We start from the raw sequence: 15,770 nt of genomic DNA, 5'->3' as shown, positions 1-15,770 counted from the left end.
GAGCCCCAGGCCGAGAGGCCGGGGGCACCCCACCTCCGAAGGGGCCCGAGCGAGCCCCAGGCTCCAGGCCCCGATAAGCGGCCGCCAAGGAGTGAGCCGGTGTGTACCTGGACACCCACCCCCAGACAGTGGCGTTTCTAGAAAATTTTTGTTGGGGGGGCCAGGTAGGGGCACAGATTTGGAGAAGGGTGGCAGATGTAATTGGCAGATAATGTTAAAAACAATTCTACCAACCCTTAACCATAATTCAATAATCCTATAAACCTAATAACCGAATGCGCTTTTAACTCTTATTAGAATGAGATTTTAACCACTACGGTGCAAAGTTTTTAGATACTGCGTTGATAAAGTACAAGAGATACAATCAGTCAGTGTTTACTCAACATTCAAGGACATCAATATTTGCATAGTATTTTTACTGACATGTAGTGCACATATGTTTTGGGCAAAATCATTTTTGAATATTAAAATACGAACATTTTTAACAAACAACTGGCAAATTAGCCAATGCAAAACCAATGCCTGTTAAAAAAAAAAAAGAAGATAATCTTCTCACAAACTGGTGTTTGATTTTGAAACAGGAAAAAAGTGGGGAAACAAATGAAAAGACTAACATTTGAATAAAACCTGAAAGCAAGTAAATACTTTATATGCTGTCTTATGGTAAACTTTGGTAATATTGATAAAGAACAACACTGGCTGATGATGAAATACAGTCAGCTGGCATGGTGACACTGCCAGTATTAACCTGCAGGGCTGGACTGGGACAAAAAATTGGGCATTTTGATTACAGACCGGCCCACCAGGTATTAAAGCCATAAAGCCTTTGAATGAAAACAAACCCTGTTGTGACAGTGATGTACACTGTCTTTTTGGTATATGTATGATTTCTATACATTTTACGTCAGATAAAAACTTTGTTCGCAAGATTCAGATAATTATTTAATAAAAGCGAGACATTTTAAATGAGAATAAAAAAGAAAAGTATTTCTTTGTGCCCCCCTCTCCCTGTTAATGCCCTACCTGCCCCCCTGGCAACACTTTGCTAGACCCGCCCCTGCACAGTTACCAGCTGTCAGCTACATAGAAAAGGATCCTGGTGTTATTTGTCTCTCAGAAACAGTTCATAACTTCCCTTCAACTCATTCATGTCTCCTAAAAGGTAAACCTGTTTCTCCATCACAGCTCTGATGATTCAGTAAGGACATCTCCTGGTTTCATCTTCATGTTTCCCTCTCACCACATATCCAAACCGACATCATGACCAGCAGCTTTACAGCTGTGGCTCCAGCAAACATAAGCTGATACTAGAAATTAATATTAAATAAATTCTAACAACAGCTGATCAAGCTTAAACGTGCTGCTGTTGTTTAGCGCGACATCTGCTGGTTTCCTCTTTCTGGTGCAAAGTGAGTGATAAACAAACAAGAGAGACGATCAGCTGATCACTGATCAGTTTCATGATTGAAGTAGCAATAGAAGAGGCAGCTGTAAAGACAGAATAAATCCAGCTTTGTGTCTTTTTCCATCCTAGCTGAAGTACGGGACAAACTGCGTCTCTTCTCAGCTCAATACGAAACGCGTAATATTTTCTCTGAATGATGGACCATCCCATGTTTTTAAGGAGCTGTTGGCAACTCTACTAACTAACCTTATGAATAAAATAAAGTTCACTATCAGTAACATCATAGCAACCGAACAGCTGTATAAAGTCTCATGCTAGCTCACGCAGTATGAGGTATTGTAACTGACTGTAAAAAGTCAGCACAGCGAAAATAAACTCCACCTAAACTTGGTTCATATGTGACCCAGATAGACTGCAGCTCATAACTTCTTACCTGAAGTTCAGTTCACCTGACAGTCGGACTGGCGGCCGCCTCGGGTCTCTCCTCCTCCTGCCTCACCTTCCCTCCCTCATCCACCTGTTGCCTCTGTGGAAGCTCCGCCATAGCCACCACCAAACAACTGAGTTATTTTTACACATCGGCCTGCATCTGGCCAATCCACCACCTCTCATAAATAAGTCATCAGCCCACCATGCAAACGTCCGATGGCTAGTCCAGCTATGTTAACTTGTTAATCTTTCGCCGAAAAAATGTTTTCTGCGGTGCTGTCTTTCGTGCTTGGCTCTCCTACCTTTGCTAACATGATGCGCATAGTGCAGAAGCCGATGCTGCATTCACTTACACTCGGATATCTGAGCTTCACTGTGAAACCATAATCGTGCATTTGATATTTCATTAAATTTTATTGTTTTATCTTCGGGGTGGCACCTGGGGTGGCCAGTCTGGTTGGGGGGTGGCCTGTGCCCCCCCAGGCCACCCCACTGGACACGCCATTGCCCCCAGACACAAAGAACCACCAACGCACCGACACCTGAGGGAGTCCGCCACCGGCAGGGGAAGTGGTGGTGGGTGGAGATAGGCCTCCAAACCTTGGAGGGCCTGAGGTGTCCCCAGAGAGGTGGCGTCTGATACCCAACCTGACATATAGACACAGACATACAGGCACACACAGACACAAACATTCATTCCCACCCTCATGCTCTCATGTGCACTTACTCCACACTCAACCAACGTGGAGACAGACATAAAGAGACGCTGTACACACGATCACACTCCCCAAGCGTACTCTACGAACCGGGTCTAGGTACCCTTGCCCCTGGAGGGGGGAACTGCACCCAGACCCAGGTGGTGTTACCCTTTTCCCTGCGGTGGGGAGAGGCAGACCACCCCGACTCCGTAGCAGCAGGGAGGCCCCACACCCCAGACCGCAGTCGGACGGCCAACTCCTCCTAGCCCTCCCGCTCCAGCCGGCCGCAGAGAACGGGGGTGGGAGAAGACTCCAAACCTCCCTCCACCCGCTCATTGTAGTGTTGATGCATGTGTGTTCTAAGGTGCAATTAAAACCCAGGAGGGCATGGAGCTACCTGCCAAGGAGCAGCAGGTAAGCGCATAGTCTCTCCTGATAGCCCTTAATGTCTACGTGTATTTAAAATTGAGAGGTGGGCAACATCAAACCATTTTTTCAATCTTAACATCTCAGAAGTCATAATTTCAACCAAATCTTTCAAATTCTCTCCAGAGCAATAAAAATTTGTGTCATCTGCAAATAAAATAGAATTTAACCTTTTTGATACGTCACAGATATCATTAATATATAAATTAAAAAGTTTAGGTCCCAAAATAGAACCTTGAGGAACGCCACATAAAATCTTCAATCTTTCAGAGGTATTGCCGAGATAATGTACATATTGCAACCTATTTTCTAAATAACTCCTTAACCAATTCAATGCCACTCCTCTCACACCATAATTATACACTTTAGAAATCAAAATAGAATGTTGTAACTATCAAAAGCTATTTTTAAATCAACAAATACCCCCACTGTATATTTATTATTATGGGTTGCAGATGAAATATCATCAATGAAAGTCAACAATACTAATGCCGTTGATCTATTTTTATGAAATCCATATTGATTTTCATTTATTAGTTGATATTTTTCAATAAAACTATCAAGTCTTTGCGCAAAAAGTTTTTCGAGCACTTTTGAAAACTGTGACAAAAGAGACACTGGCCTATAATTGTTAAAACTATGCTTATCTCCTGATTTATATAAGGGTATCACTTTTGCCACTTTCATTCGATCAGGAAATACTGATTGTAACGAAAGATTAAAAATATAGCAAAGAGGAATACTTATACAATCTAAAGTATTTTTAATTATAACCATGTCTATACCATCACAGTCAGTATATTTTTTATTTTTAAAGTTTTCTACAATTGCTACTATTTCTTTTATGGTAATATCAGCCAAGAATGTGGAATTAACCACTCTACTTTCTGCTTTCCAGGCTTCGTAATTTTTCCTAATTAAATTTGCTAAAGTGGGTCCAACATTTACAAAAAATCAATTGAATTCGTTTGCTACTTCAGTCTTGTCTTCGACAACTTGATTATTCTTAATAAAATAATTAGGGCGATCTAAGGGTGTGTTCTTGTTACCCAATACCTCCTTAAAAATATTCCAAATGCCCTTAATATTATTCTTGTTTTCCTGAAAAAGTTTATTATAGTAGTCTTTCTTGGCTTTCCTCAATATTAATACCAACTTATTTTTATAAACTTTATATTTCATTTCCGCATTCTTAGTTCTCTGTGTTATATAATCTCTATATAAATTATTTTTCTTTTTACACGCATTTGCAAGACCCTTAGTTATCCAAGGTTTCATATTCTTATTCTTTTTCTTATACTTAAATGATACCAATGGACAATGTTTATCATACAGGCCAAGTAAGTATTTAAAAATGCTCCGTGTGCAACGTTGATCTCATTAACATAAACCTCCTTCCAGTCCACTTCCATGAGATCTTGTCTAAACTTGTTAATTGCCTCGTTATTTCTTAACCTTCTATGACTCACGAAACCAACCTCTTCCTTTCTTTTCATCCATCCATCCATCCATTCGCTTCCGCTTATCCTTTTTCAGGGTCGCGGGGGGCGCTGGAGCCTATCCCAGCTGTCATAGGGCGAGAGGCGGGGTACACCCTGGACAGGTTGCCAGTCTGTCGCAGCCTTTCTTTTCATATTTAAATCAAAAGTAAAAAAGACTGGTAGATGATCGCTTATATCATTTATGATGAGGCCACTCATAATATTACTCTCCAAACTATTAATGAAAATATGATCAATTAGTGTTTCTGATTTATCCGTTATTCTACTCGGCTTTATAATTAAAGGATAAAATCCTTTACCAAATAATAACTCAAAAAAATCTGACGCAGCCTTATCATTTGCCTCTTTACAAAGATCAATAATGTAATCACCACACAAACATACAATCAATGTAATGAATCAATGGTACAGAAGTAGCAGAAGCAAGAAGAATGAGTTGAGTAAAGTTTGATATCTAACTGTTTGGTTTCACTTAATGCACCTTATGGTTCGGAAAATACGGCATTTAATATTATCCTAGATCCTAAAATCTAGTTCATGACAACTTGTTTGGACATTCTGACCCAGAGACTATTCTAACCTTTATCATGTGTATGTAAGCACTCTGCTTCTTCTTTCAATATTTCAAATCCAGACAGTAGTGCTGGATGAAGCTCTCAACCCTCAAACACGGAGGGCCAAAATGTTTATGAGCACATTTGCATTGTGTATATATTAAAATAATAAAAACAGCTTTATTTAATAGTTTTATAAACAATGTAATAATTTTTAAACCCTAACATGCTGCTGTTGCAGTCTGTTCCACTTACACATGCTGTGTTGTCTTCTCAGTCCCCCAGGTGGTGGTGGATTCAGGGGTGGAGTCTGTCTTGTTGGACTGTAGAACCACACTTAAGTTACGTGAAGGTGCTAAAGTGGAGTGGAGAGACGCTTACAGGAAGGTCCATGTGTATCAGGATGGCTCGACTAAGCCAGAGAAACAGGATCAGGTGTACAGAGGCCGAACAGAGATGAATAAAGATGCGCTGAGGACTGGAGACCTCAGTCTGACCCTGAGATACCCCACAATCACAAACATCTACACCTGCACCCTCTATGACAGGGAGGAACACATCCTGCTGAGGAAACAAGTGGTGCTCAATGTCAGAGGTCAGTGCTGTAGATACAGGTCAAAGGTCACTGTAAAAGCTCACAGAAGATGAACTGTGAGAGTCCACATCATCCATGAGACTTTCATGAGGTTTTCATAATGTTTATTTAGCATTTAGCTAGCATACTGTGAAGGCTAAGTCAGTTCAAATATATCTATGTTGTTAGCACTCACATCCCAGTCAGAATAACGTCATCCATGCTTTTTACCAGAACCATCAAAGTGAACACACATGGAAATGTCACAAATCTGAGTCATGAAACAAGGAGGGGAGGTCCTGTTACCATCACTGCTGCTGTTCCTGTCTGTACCATTTATAAATGCTTCTTTTTTCTCTCAGTCCACCAGGTGGCCGTGGATTCAGGGGAGATGTCTGTCCAACTGCCCTGTGAAACCACACTTGAGTTGCCTCATGATGCTAAAGTGGAGTGGAGAGACACTTACAAAAAGGCCCATGTGTATGAGGATGGCTCTAATAAACCAGAAAAACAAGATCAGGATTACAGAGGCCGGACAGAGGTGAATGAAGACCTGCTGACAACTGGAGACCTCAGTTTGACCCTGAAATACCCCACAGAGAGGGACACACAAGTCTACACCTGCACCGTCTACAGCAAGGAGGGAAAAATCATGTTCAAGAAAGCAGTTAATCTGAAAGTCAATGGTCAGAGATTTAAATGACTCTATTTGTTCACACACTGTGTTCTGTGTGTGTGTGTGTGTGTGTGTGTGTGTGTGTGTGTGTGTGTGTGTGTGTGTGTGTGTGTGGCCTACAATAGTCTACTATCTTATACAGTTTGTGTGCTGCCTTTAGCCCTACAACAGCTGGGATAGACTCAGTTATGTTTGTGTATTTTGGAGGTACTTCTCCTCTTTGTTGCGAGTTGGGGTCATTATTCCCCCCCAAAAAAACCAAAACAAAACACATCTATCACCGCCAACTGAGGCAGACACATAGGTAGCCCAAAATGGCAAATGTAGTTCCCAGCCCTCAGGAAACGTCCACCAAACGTCCACAGTCATAGAAACTCCCCCACAGCTACCTGCAAGTCAAACAAGGAGACAAGACAGCAGCTGACCACCATCAGTGACCATCTAGTTCACTGATGGTGGTCAGCTGATCCGGTTAATGACCAGAGAGAAGCAAAGTCATCCAGTTGTTATTATGCGAAGGCGGATGTTCTTCTTAAACAAACATGATCTAGAAGTAAGTAAATGACTCTGAAATTCCTCAAACTGTTACTGGAGGCCAAGGTAATGTCATTCAGGCTAAGTATCTGGTTAGATACCATATTCCTAACAGTTTTAGGGTTGAGTACAATTGCCTCACTTTGTCTTTCTGATAATTTATTGGATTGTTCCAAATGGGTTTCAGTTTACATCTGAGAGGTTTTTATGTTCAGGCTTTGAAAGCAGTTATGATAATTACTACTTCAGCTTTTGAAAGGCAAATTACAGATTTTTACTTTTCTGAAGTTCTAGATCCAGCTATGGGCTGTCTGATAAGTTCAGTACAGTCTGAAACACACAACACAATCTATTGGATAAGCAGTAGTAGTAAAAGAATTTGGTAGTTGTAGATCATTATTGTGTTTCGGTTTTTGTAGAATGGTTTTAGATGTGTCCTCGAACCAACACAGCTGATTTAAACGGATAAATTAGCTCCTCAATATGTCATGAAGTTCTCCAGAGGCCTGGTAACGAACTAATCATGTGATTCAGGTGTGTTGACCCAAGGTGAGATCTAAAACCTGCAGGACACCGGCCCTCGTGGACTGGGATTGCCCACCCCTGGTCTAAACTCTAATACATCTTTGGTCAGGATGAATTTTTTTTTTTAACCAATCTTCTGGCAAGGGTTTAGCAGAGTATTTTAAGGCCTATTTTTTGTGAGTGGAATCGGGCAGTAGCTGGATCTGAGTAGATATTTGTGTAGGTCAAAATTCTTCATAAAACTGCTGGAAAACCATCTGGACCTGGGGCTTTAAAGAAGGTGTAAAGATGTTGTAAACCCTGAGAGTGGGGTGCTGTGAATGGCAAGCATCACAAAGACGGAAATCATTCATGTACTGTTAAACAAACATCTTTACACTGCCAGATCCTTTCACTCACTGCTATACTGTCATTTTCTGGATTAAATAGCAGATTTAAGTCTTCTCTTATTACAAGTGTGGTGTTACTGCAAAGAACAGAATGTATGAAAAAAGGATGGTCATCAGCATTTGGTCCATGTATACTAGCAATACTCAGATCCAAATTTTGAATACATGAATATAAATTTACCATCTGGATCTGTAATAGTGTTGCCAACAGTGAAGATTATTTTTGCTAATTATGTCTCTTTGTTTTGAATAGTAACTGAACACTGTGGAGAAATGAGTGTGTGCATTGTGTTGCTGGGGTTGTTGTTTGTACTCTTAGTTTAGTTTTCTGCCTTCTTCATGCGTCCTTCTACTTCATCTTCTGTGTTAAGTATTTCCGTTATACTGTTTTCTGTTTTATTTTGGTAACCTTTGGCTGTGTTTATTGTTCAGTTGTACTTTTCCAGTCTTGTTCCCTGACTAGTTCCAGATGTGTTCCCTGGTGTTTCCTATCTGTCTAATTACTTGTGTGTGTTTATAACCTCACCTCTTTTCTTGGCCTTTGTCATCTCCGACCTCTGTGCTCTACATCAGCTTCTCCTGTTGATCATCACATTTTTATATTTTGGTTTCCCTGCTTTGCAAACATTTAAACTTTCTGTATTCCTTTGGCTTACTGCATTAAGCCTCCTGTTCTGTTTTTGAGTATTAGACATATAGCATTTTCTAGTTAGGTTAGGTGTAGTAGAAAGGGGCTGAGAAGAGTATCTAGCTGTGGTTTGTTGATCTGGTGTGATGGGGCCAAAGTAGTATCAGGTCATACATGCATATTGAAAGGAAGACAATCACATAGTTAAAGGTCAGTGAGAGAAGCTCTGAGAGAGGTCACAGGGTGACGGCAGAAAACAGTGCTCACAGTTCTGTATTAGAGACAAACAGTTAAACAGTAAAATGAGGGCAAATTTCACTTTAATCGTCCTGTTAGACTGAAAAAATGTAAAATATAGATGTTGGGTTTTCTCTGCTTTCTTTGTATTATTGTTGGGTCTTTACCTTGCAGTATGACGCACCTTGAGGCCAATGTTGTTGTGATATAATGCATTATAAGTAAAGTTAAATAGAATTGATATAAAACTACATTGATCCAGTTTCTGTGGCCAAATTAACTTAAAATAATCACATTGATTGAGTGACTGAGCATTGAATTGAAAGATTTCAGTCCCCTGTTCCTTTCTCCTCTGATCTTTCTTTCAGCTTTTTTCTACAACCATGAAAACCTGCTGCTGTCTGTACAGCTCACGTTCTGTTTCTTGTCCTTTCAGTCTGTCAGGTGGAGGTGGAGGAGGGGATGGAGTCTGTTTGTCTGCCATTTAAAACTACAAAAAACCTGCCTGAAGATGTTGTAGTTGCGTGGCAATCTGATGAAATGATGGTCCACGTGTATGAGAACGGCTCTGACAAGCTTGAAGAACAGGACGAGGTTTACAGAGACCGAACTAAGATGAATGAAGACCTGCTGAAAACTGGAGACCTCAGTCTGACCCTGAAACACCCCACAGATGATGACAATGGAGAATACAGCTGTGAAGTCAGCAACAGGGATGACAACCGCACACACAGAATTTGGAGACACAAAATTGTGCTGCTCAAAGTCAAAGGTTTGTGTGTGTGTGTGTGTGTGTGTGTGTGTGTGTGTGTGGTGGGGGGGTTTGAAGGCATTTTTCAGACTTAAATTATGGTTTTAGTGTCTGGGTTACAATTAGGTTATGATTAGGTATTAGGAAGTTTCCTTGTGTGGTCATGCTGGGTTTGTATTGATCGTCTTATCCACATAATAATTTATCCATAGAGTCCTGTTTTTGTTTGTTTGCTTGTTTTTTTAATATAAAATGCAAACAACAAGGTGGGCAGTCCAAGTACTCCTACAATCAATAAAAATTAAATTTAAATAAAATTAAAATTAACTTACAAGATTGCCTACCATTATCAGGTAATCAGACTTTCCAGCACCTCCAAGGACAGGATTTCACCTCCAGAACTTTAGTTTTTTTAGTGTTTTCTGTTTTGTTTGTGTTTATTAGTGATTTTTAGAGCTCATGCAGCTGTTAGTATTCACAGCAAATATCAAACTCATAGTCAAACTAATGGTAAAATGGTAAATGGCCTGCATTTGTATAGCGCTTTTCTAGTCCCTAAGGACCCCAAAGAGCTTCACACTACATTCAGTCATTCACCCATTCACACACACATTCACACACTGGCGATGGCAAGCTACATTGTGATGTGATGGAAGATCTGTTTTACCGGTCAGTACCTTTATTAACCGTATAGTCTTGGCTAATCCTTTTATTAATAAAACTTTAGAAAACATATAAATATAAAAAAGTACAGACCTCTCTACTCTACCTGCACAAAATTACTTAAAAAAATCCTAAAAACAATATTATAGGGTATCATTACTAGCTCCGATCCTTCTGTCTGTACCTTAATCCTTCACATGTGGAAGATATTTTTGCATTTCCCCAACTCAGCCTCCGCTGACCGCCTGTCATGGTCCTGGGCCATGTTGGCCCAGTATTCTTAGTTTTCATGTATTTTTGTATTTTGTTCCTTATTTAAGCCATGCTTCCTGGGTTGATCTGTTACGTTGTTCCTTATGTGTTTTCCCCTTGTGACTTTTATCCCCTGTGTGCCCCTCTATGTATCTGTGAGCCCTCGTCTCCCCTCGTGTTTCATTCCATGTTTCCCCAGCCTACTATGCCCGTGCTCTCTCTCTCCTCCTGTCTGAACCTCTGTACTTCCTGTTTTACTTTGCCCGTCTCCCATCAGTGTTGTGTTCACTCCTGCCATGTCTCGTGATTATTATCAGTGTCACCTGTGTTCCCCATGTGCTCCCACTCCGCTCGTTAACCCTCGGTGTATTTATGTCTGCGTCTCCCTCAGTTCTGTGTCGCGTTCTCCCTCATGCTGCGTGGATTTCCCTGTGTCTCTCTCCGAGTGTTAGTTTACTTTTCCCGGTTTAGTTTTGTATTTTCCTACGTTCTGCCTCTTCAGCAATAAAGCTGTTTTTTGAGTTCATCCCCTGAGTCTGTGAGTTTTGCGATTGGGTCCTCATCCTGCCTGCCACACAGCCGAGCCATGACACCTCCAGGCTCTCCTAGGTGAATCTAAAAAGCTGCACACATTAGGCTGTTAATATAGATGCTGACAATATAGATGTAGATGCTATAGGTGACATTCCATTACAGTTTGGTCACCCAAAAGTCCTAAAGGCGTATACATATACATATATACAATACCTAAATAATACCTACTATTAGGTGTTAGGTTAGGTATTATCAATCAGCTGAATGAAAAACACTGTGATCCTATGAGCTGCTATCAGGGCTGCTCCATTCTCAGGATTCTCATCTGGATGACTGAAGCAGATTATTGATGAAGTCAGCAAACAGCTTTCAAAATGGCTCTTTTTCCAGGGGAACTCCCTGAAATGTAAATCTCATTGGAATGAAGAAGAAGTCCAAGTTTAAGAAAGTTTGGCTAAGCAGAGGGTGAGGGAGGGTGGAGGGAGAGTAGAGTTGGGTTTGGTGGACAGGTAAAGCTGAGTGTCGTCGGCATAACATTGGAACTGAATATTATATTTACTGAAAATGTGTCCAAGTGGGAGGAGGTAAATAATGAAAAGGAGGGGCCCAAGGACAGATCCCTGAAGCACCCCAATAGAGGCTGTAGAAGCTGAGAAGGAAGTTAGAGACGGTGTCAAAGGCTGCACTCAAATCGAGGAGAATAAGGATGGAGATGAGACAGCTGTCATAAGAAGGTAATTCGTTATTTTTATAAGAGCAGTTTTGGTGCTATGAGAAGGACGAAAACCAGACTGGAACTGTCCGTAAAGGTTATTGTTGGTGTAGATGAACTTGTGAAGCAACCATTTTTTCAATAATTTTTGAGAGAAATGGTAGCTTGGAGACGGGACGAAAGTTATTAAAGGTGTTGGGATCTACATCTGTTTTTTTCAGTATTGATGTGATTGCAGCAACTTTGAAAGAGGCAGGAACAGTTCCAGAGGTGAGTGAAGAATGGATAATGGCAGATATTAGGGGAAGGAGGGAGGGTAGACAGGCCTTGACTAGGACTGTAGGAAGGGAGTCAAGGTGACAGGTATAGGACTTTAAATTCCAGAAGAGATCAGAGATAGCAGTGACAGAGGGAAGTTGGAAGGCAGAAAGGCAACGTAATGGGGGTGGGGTTGAGATGGAGGAGCTACATGGAACATCAGGAGCCAGGTCTTGGTGTATTTTATTTTAAATTTTTTCAGTGAAGAATAGCATTAGAGAATCACGGAAGTTAGACGAGTAGGGACGATCGAGTAGAAAGTCAGGTAGCCTGGGAAAAGAGTTTAATAGTGAGAACAGTGTCTTAGTAGAATCCTCGCTTGAACAGACAATGGTGGAGTAATAGGCAGATTTAGTTTGGCTAATACACTCCTTATAAAACAGAACATGATTATTAAACATTTCCTTATGAATAGTAAGGCCAGTTTCCTTTTGAAGGTGCTCTAGTCGTCTGACTTTAGCTTTCAAAAGTCAGAATTCAGAAGTGTACCAAGGTGCTGAGTTAGAAAAGGATACAGGTCTAGTTTTTAGTAGAGCGAGAGAGTTCAAAATACTACTAAGGCTATGATTATTATAAGATCATCTAGAGTAGACAGGTTGCTGAGAGAGAGACAACTAGAAAAAGCAGAAGAAAGGATATCAAGATTTGTTTTCTTGATATTCTAGAAAGAAATGGAGCAGGAGTTCTTGATTATGGAGAAGGTCATTTGGACATTAAAGGAGAGAAGCAGATAATCAAAGATTGGTAGCTCGTCGGCTGTGCAGTTTGAAGGAGTAAGGCCGGAGCAGCAGACTAGGTCCAAAGTATGGCCCTTGGTGTGAACAGGGAAGTTTATGTGTTGTTTAAAACTAAAGCTACCAAGGCAGGATAAAAGGTCTTTGGTAAGCGGATGGCTGGAGTAATCCACATGAGGACTTCAAAGAAGTCCGCTTGAAATTTGCCCGGTAACAAAAAAGGAAAACACTGGTGTCTGCACAACCCCTCGCGCTCACCGTCTGATTACATTTACATCACTGTGACCACGCGGACCCTTAGAAATCAAGTGTTTGTGTCCACTGACATGTTAGAGTGCTTTTATTTTGAAATGCACACAGGAAATGATGTTTCCATAAAGAGTGTAGTGCAGTAAATTTAAGAGATCAGGGCCAAAACAGACTGATGGATTATTTTGACACCACTGTTTGATTCTTCTATCAAACAGAAGAAGAAAAGTTCTCTTCAGCAGGTGAGGTCAGAGGTTAAAGGTCAGCGAGTGGAAGCGAAAACACAGCTCAGGTGAATGAAGTAAAGGTCTTCCTCATTGTGATGACCTTTGATCTGCTGCCTGTTATTTTCACTCATTAACGTGTGAAAGCAGCAGCATCTAGCAGCAGCTCTTAAGGTGGACTGTTTCCTTGCACGTTACTTAATGCAGGAGGTGACGATAGCCACGATTTCTGGATGGGAGTGGAAAGGTGTGCAGGTGATCTCCAGGTTATGTGCTGATTGATGAGCAGCCTGTTCTTGGTGATAATGGAAAAACAGATTTGATTGAAGCACAAATGAGTGCAGCCATGATAGAGCGAGTTATCTGCTGACAGAAATAGTGGAGTGAAGGATTTGTGCAGCGTTTCTCTGTGAAAACTGCTGATTCAGATCAATGAGAGGAGGATGAAGGAGAAGCAGCATGTTTCTGATAGAAGCATCACTGCTGTGCTACAAACTGGTGCGTCCACTCAGCGCCCTCCTCAAAATTGGTTTTCTGCTCTGGTTAAACTCCTGATGCAACTTCAAGGACTCTGGCTTCATCCACAGCTGCTCCTCCTCCCCTTCATACCAGGAGGTGTTCAGCTTGAACTCTATGTGAGCCTTTCCAGGTGTCATTATCATCTCTGACTCAATTGTAGCATAATTAGCTAATGCACGAGCTGCCTCTATGTGAGTGAAGTTGGCCCCCCCACCTTCTTCAAATCCAACAAAAGTGGTATCAAACGTTTGTGCTGGTTTGTGCAGCAAAAAATTTCGTTTGTGCTACTATCATTTTAAAGATATTAATAAAAATTTCTAGAGGTCATCAGAGGTCAACCAGCCCTGCTAACATTTCAAAATTTTTAATAAAATAACGTCTTGATGCGTGCTTAATCATCCAGGTAAGTAAATCCCAAAAGGTTGATTTTGTTCATCTGGACATTTTCAGTTGGAGAAATGTTTCGTCACTCATCCAGGTGACTTCTTCAGTCTCAGCTGAATGTAATGAAAAAAAATGAAAAAAAAAAAGAATGAAAAAAATGACCCGGGCATTTTGACTAGAGACCGGAAGAATCATAAAGCCTTTGAATGAAAACAAACGCTGTTGTGACAGTGATGTACACTGTGTTGATGGTATATATGTATGAATCTATCAATTGTTTGTTGTAAGATTCAGATAATTATTTTTTAAAAGCGAGACATTTGAAATGAGAATAAGAAAGAAAAGTATTTCTTTGTGCCCCCTCTCCCTGTTAATGTCCTACCTGCCCCCCTGGCAAAACTTTGCTAGATCCGCACCTGCACAGTTACCAGCTGTCAGCTACATAAAAAAGGATCCTGGTGTTATTTGTCTCTCAGAAACAGTTCATAACTTCAACTCATTCATGTCACCTAAAAGGTAAACCTGTTTCTCCATCACCTGTTCAGCTCTGATGATCCAGTAAGGACATCTCCTGGTTTCATCTTCATGTTTCCCTCTCACCACATATCCAAACCGACATCATGACCAGCAGCTTTACAGCTGTGGCTCCAGCAAACATAAGCTGATACTAGAAATTAATATTAAACATATTCTAACAACAGCTGATCAAGCTTAAACGTGCTGCTGTTGTTTAGCGCAACATCCGCTGGTTTCCTCTTTCTGGCAAAGTGGGCGATAAACAAACAAGAGAGAAAAGACGATCAGCTGATCACTGATCAGTTTCATGATTGAAGTAGAAACAGGAGAGGGAGGGGAGAGAATGAAAGAAGAAGAGGCAGCTGTGCAGCGTAAACACAGAATAACTGCAGCTTTGTGTCTTTTACATTGTAGCTGAATTACGGGACAAACTCTGTTCCTTTTCACCTCAATAAGAAACTGTTAAGGTTCAAAATATTGGGGATGGAGACAAGAGAAAAAACCACAATAACAACACTGGTCCGGCCGGGTTGAGTCAAACGATGATTTAATGATCACACACGTGGGAGATGGACACTGATGCAGACAGCCTCAAAATCTCAAAATGGTGGAGCATTGCTCAAACTTTTATAACCTCTGGTGCCTCCACCTTATCATAAAAAGCCTAAACATTCACATGCTCTCTCTCACACAGCGCCTAAGCTACGACCTTGGCTCCCTGTTTATCTGCTCCTGCTGAAATGGGGCAGAAAACTCCAGTATATTCTGTTCTCTTCTACTCAGACAAATTAGATTTCTTATAACTCAGCAGTATAATGCATCATAAAACAATATCATTCATTCACAACAAGTCAGCAATTTAATGTAATGCAAATCAGTTTAACTAATGCAATAGTTATCAGCTTCTTCTAATTCAGGAGAATAATGCAAACTAAAACTACATAATAATTCACAATCTTTAATTAGGGGTCTAACATGGCATAAAATAATATCATAATTTTACAATTCCCCCTGATGAGGTCATTAGAATAATGACCTCACAAACACCCTGTAGCCCAGTGTGGCCGGGTTCATCTCCTCTCACTCCTGAGGTCCTTTGTCCCCCTGACGGGCAAACCATATGTAAGATGACCTCTGTGTTTGCGCAAGTCAGGTGCAAGACAAACTATTACTACAAGGATAGCAGGTCCAGATGACACTCCCCTGTTCTCCCACAGCTTTATTTGGTGTTCCCTTAAACCATTCAGACGTAGACTAGAACCTCTGTCCGAAGAGCTCTTAACCTTTATTTTATTGCTGCAGCTACCAGTGTCGTCCAGTTGGGTGATCCTCTGCTC

General features: G+C 41.0%; 1 protein-coding gene across 2 annotated transcripts in view; it reads left to right on the top strand.

The window, feature by feature from the left end:
• Window positions 1-15,770, top strand: part of LOC309703468 (uncharacterized protein) — a 147,163-nt gene that overhangs the window by 13,334 nt on the left and 118,059 nt on the right. For both annotated transcript variants that reach the window (XM_082528302.1, XM_082528303.1), the window contains 3 exons: window positions 5,292-5,609; window positions 5,951-6,274; window positions 9,014-9,349. In XM_082528302.1, the coding sequence (XP_082384428.1) occupies window positions 5,292-5,609; window positions 5,951-6,274; window positions 9,014-9,349 (978 nt within the window). The remainder of the gene's footprint in view (window positions 1-5,291; window positions 5,610-5,950; window positions 6,275-9,013; window positions 9,350-15,770) is intronic.

This window comes from Aulonocara stuartgranti (assembly GCF_965226115.1).
Source record: "Aulonocara stuartgranti genome assembly, chromosome: 3".
Classification (NCBI taxonomy): Eukaryota; Metazoa; Chordata; class Actinopteri; order Cichliformes; family Cichlidae; genus Aulonocara; species Aulonocara stuartgranti.
The sequence above is the reverse complement of the archived record's forward strand: the minus strand, read 5'-3'. Positions and strand labels throughout refer to the sequence as shown.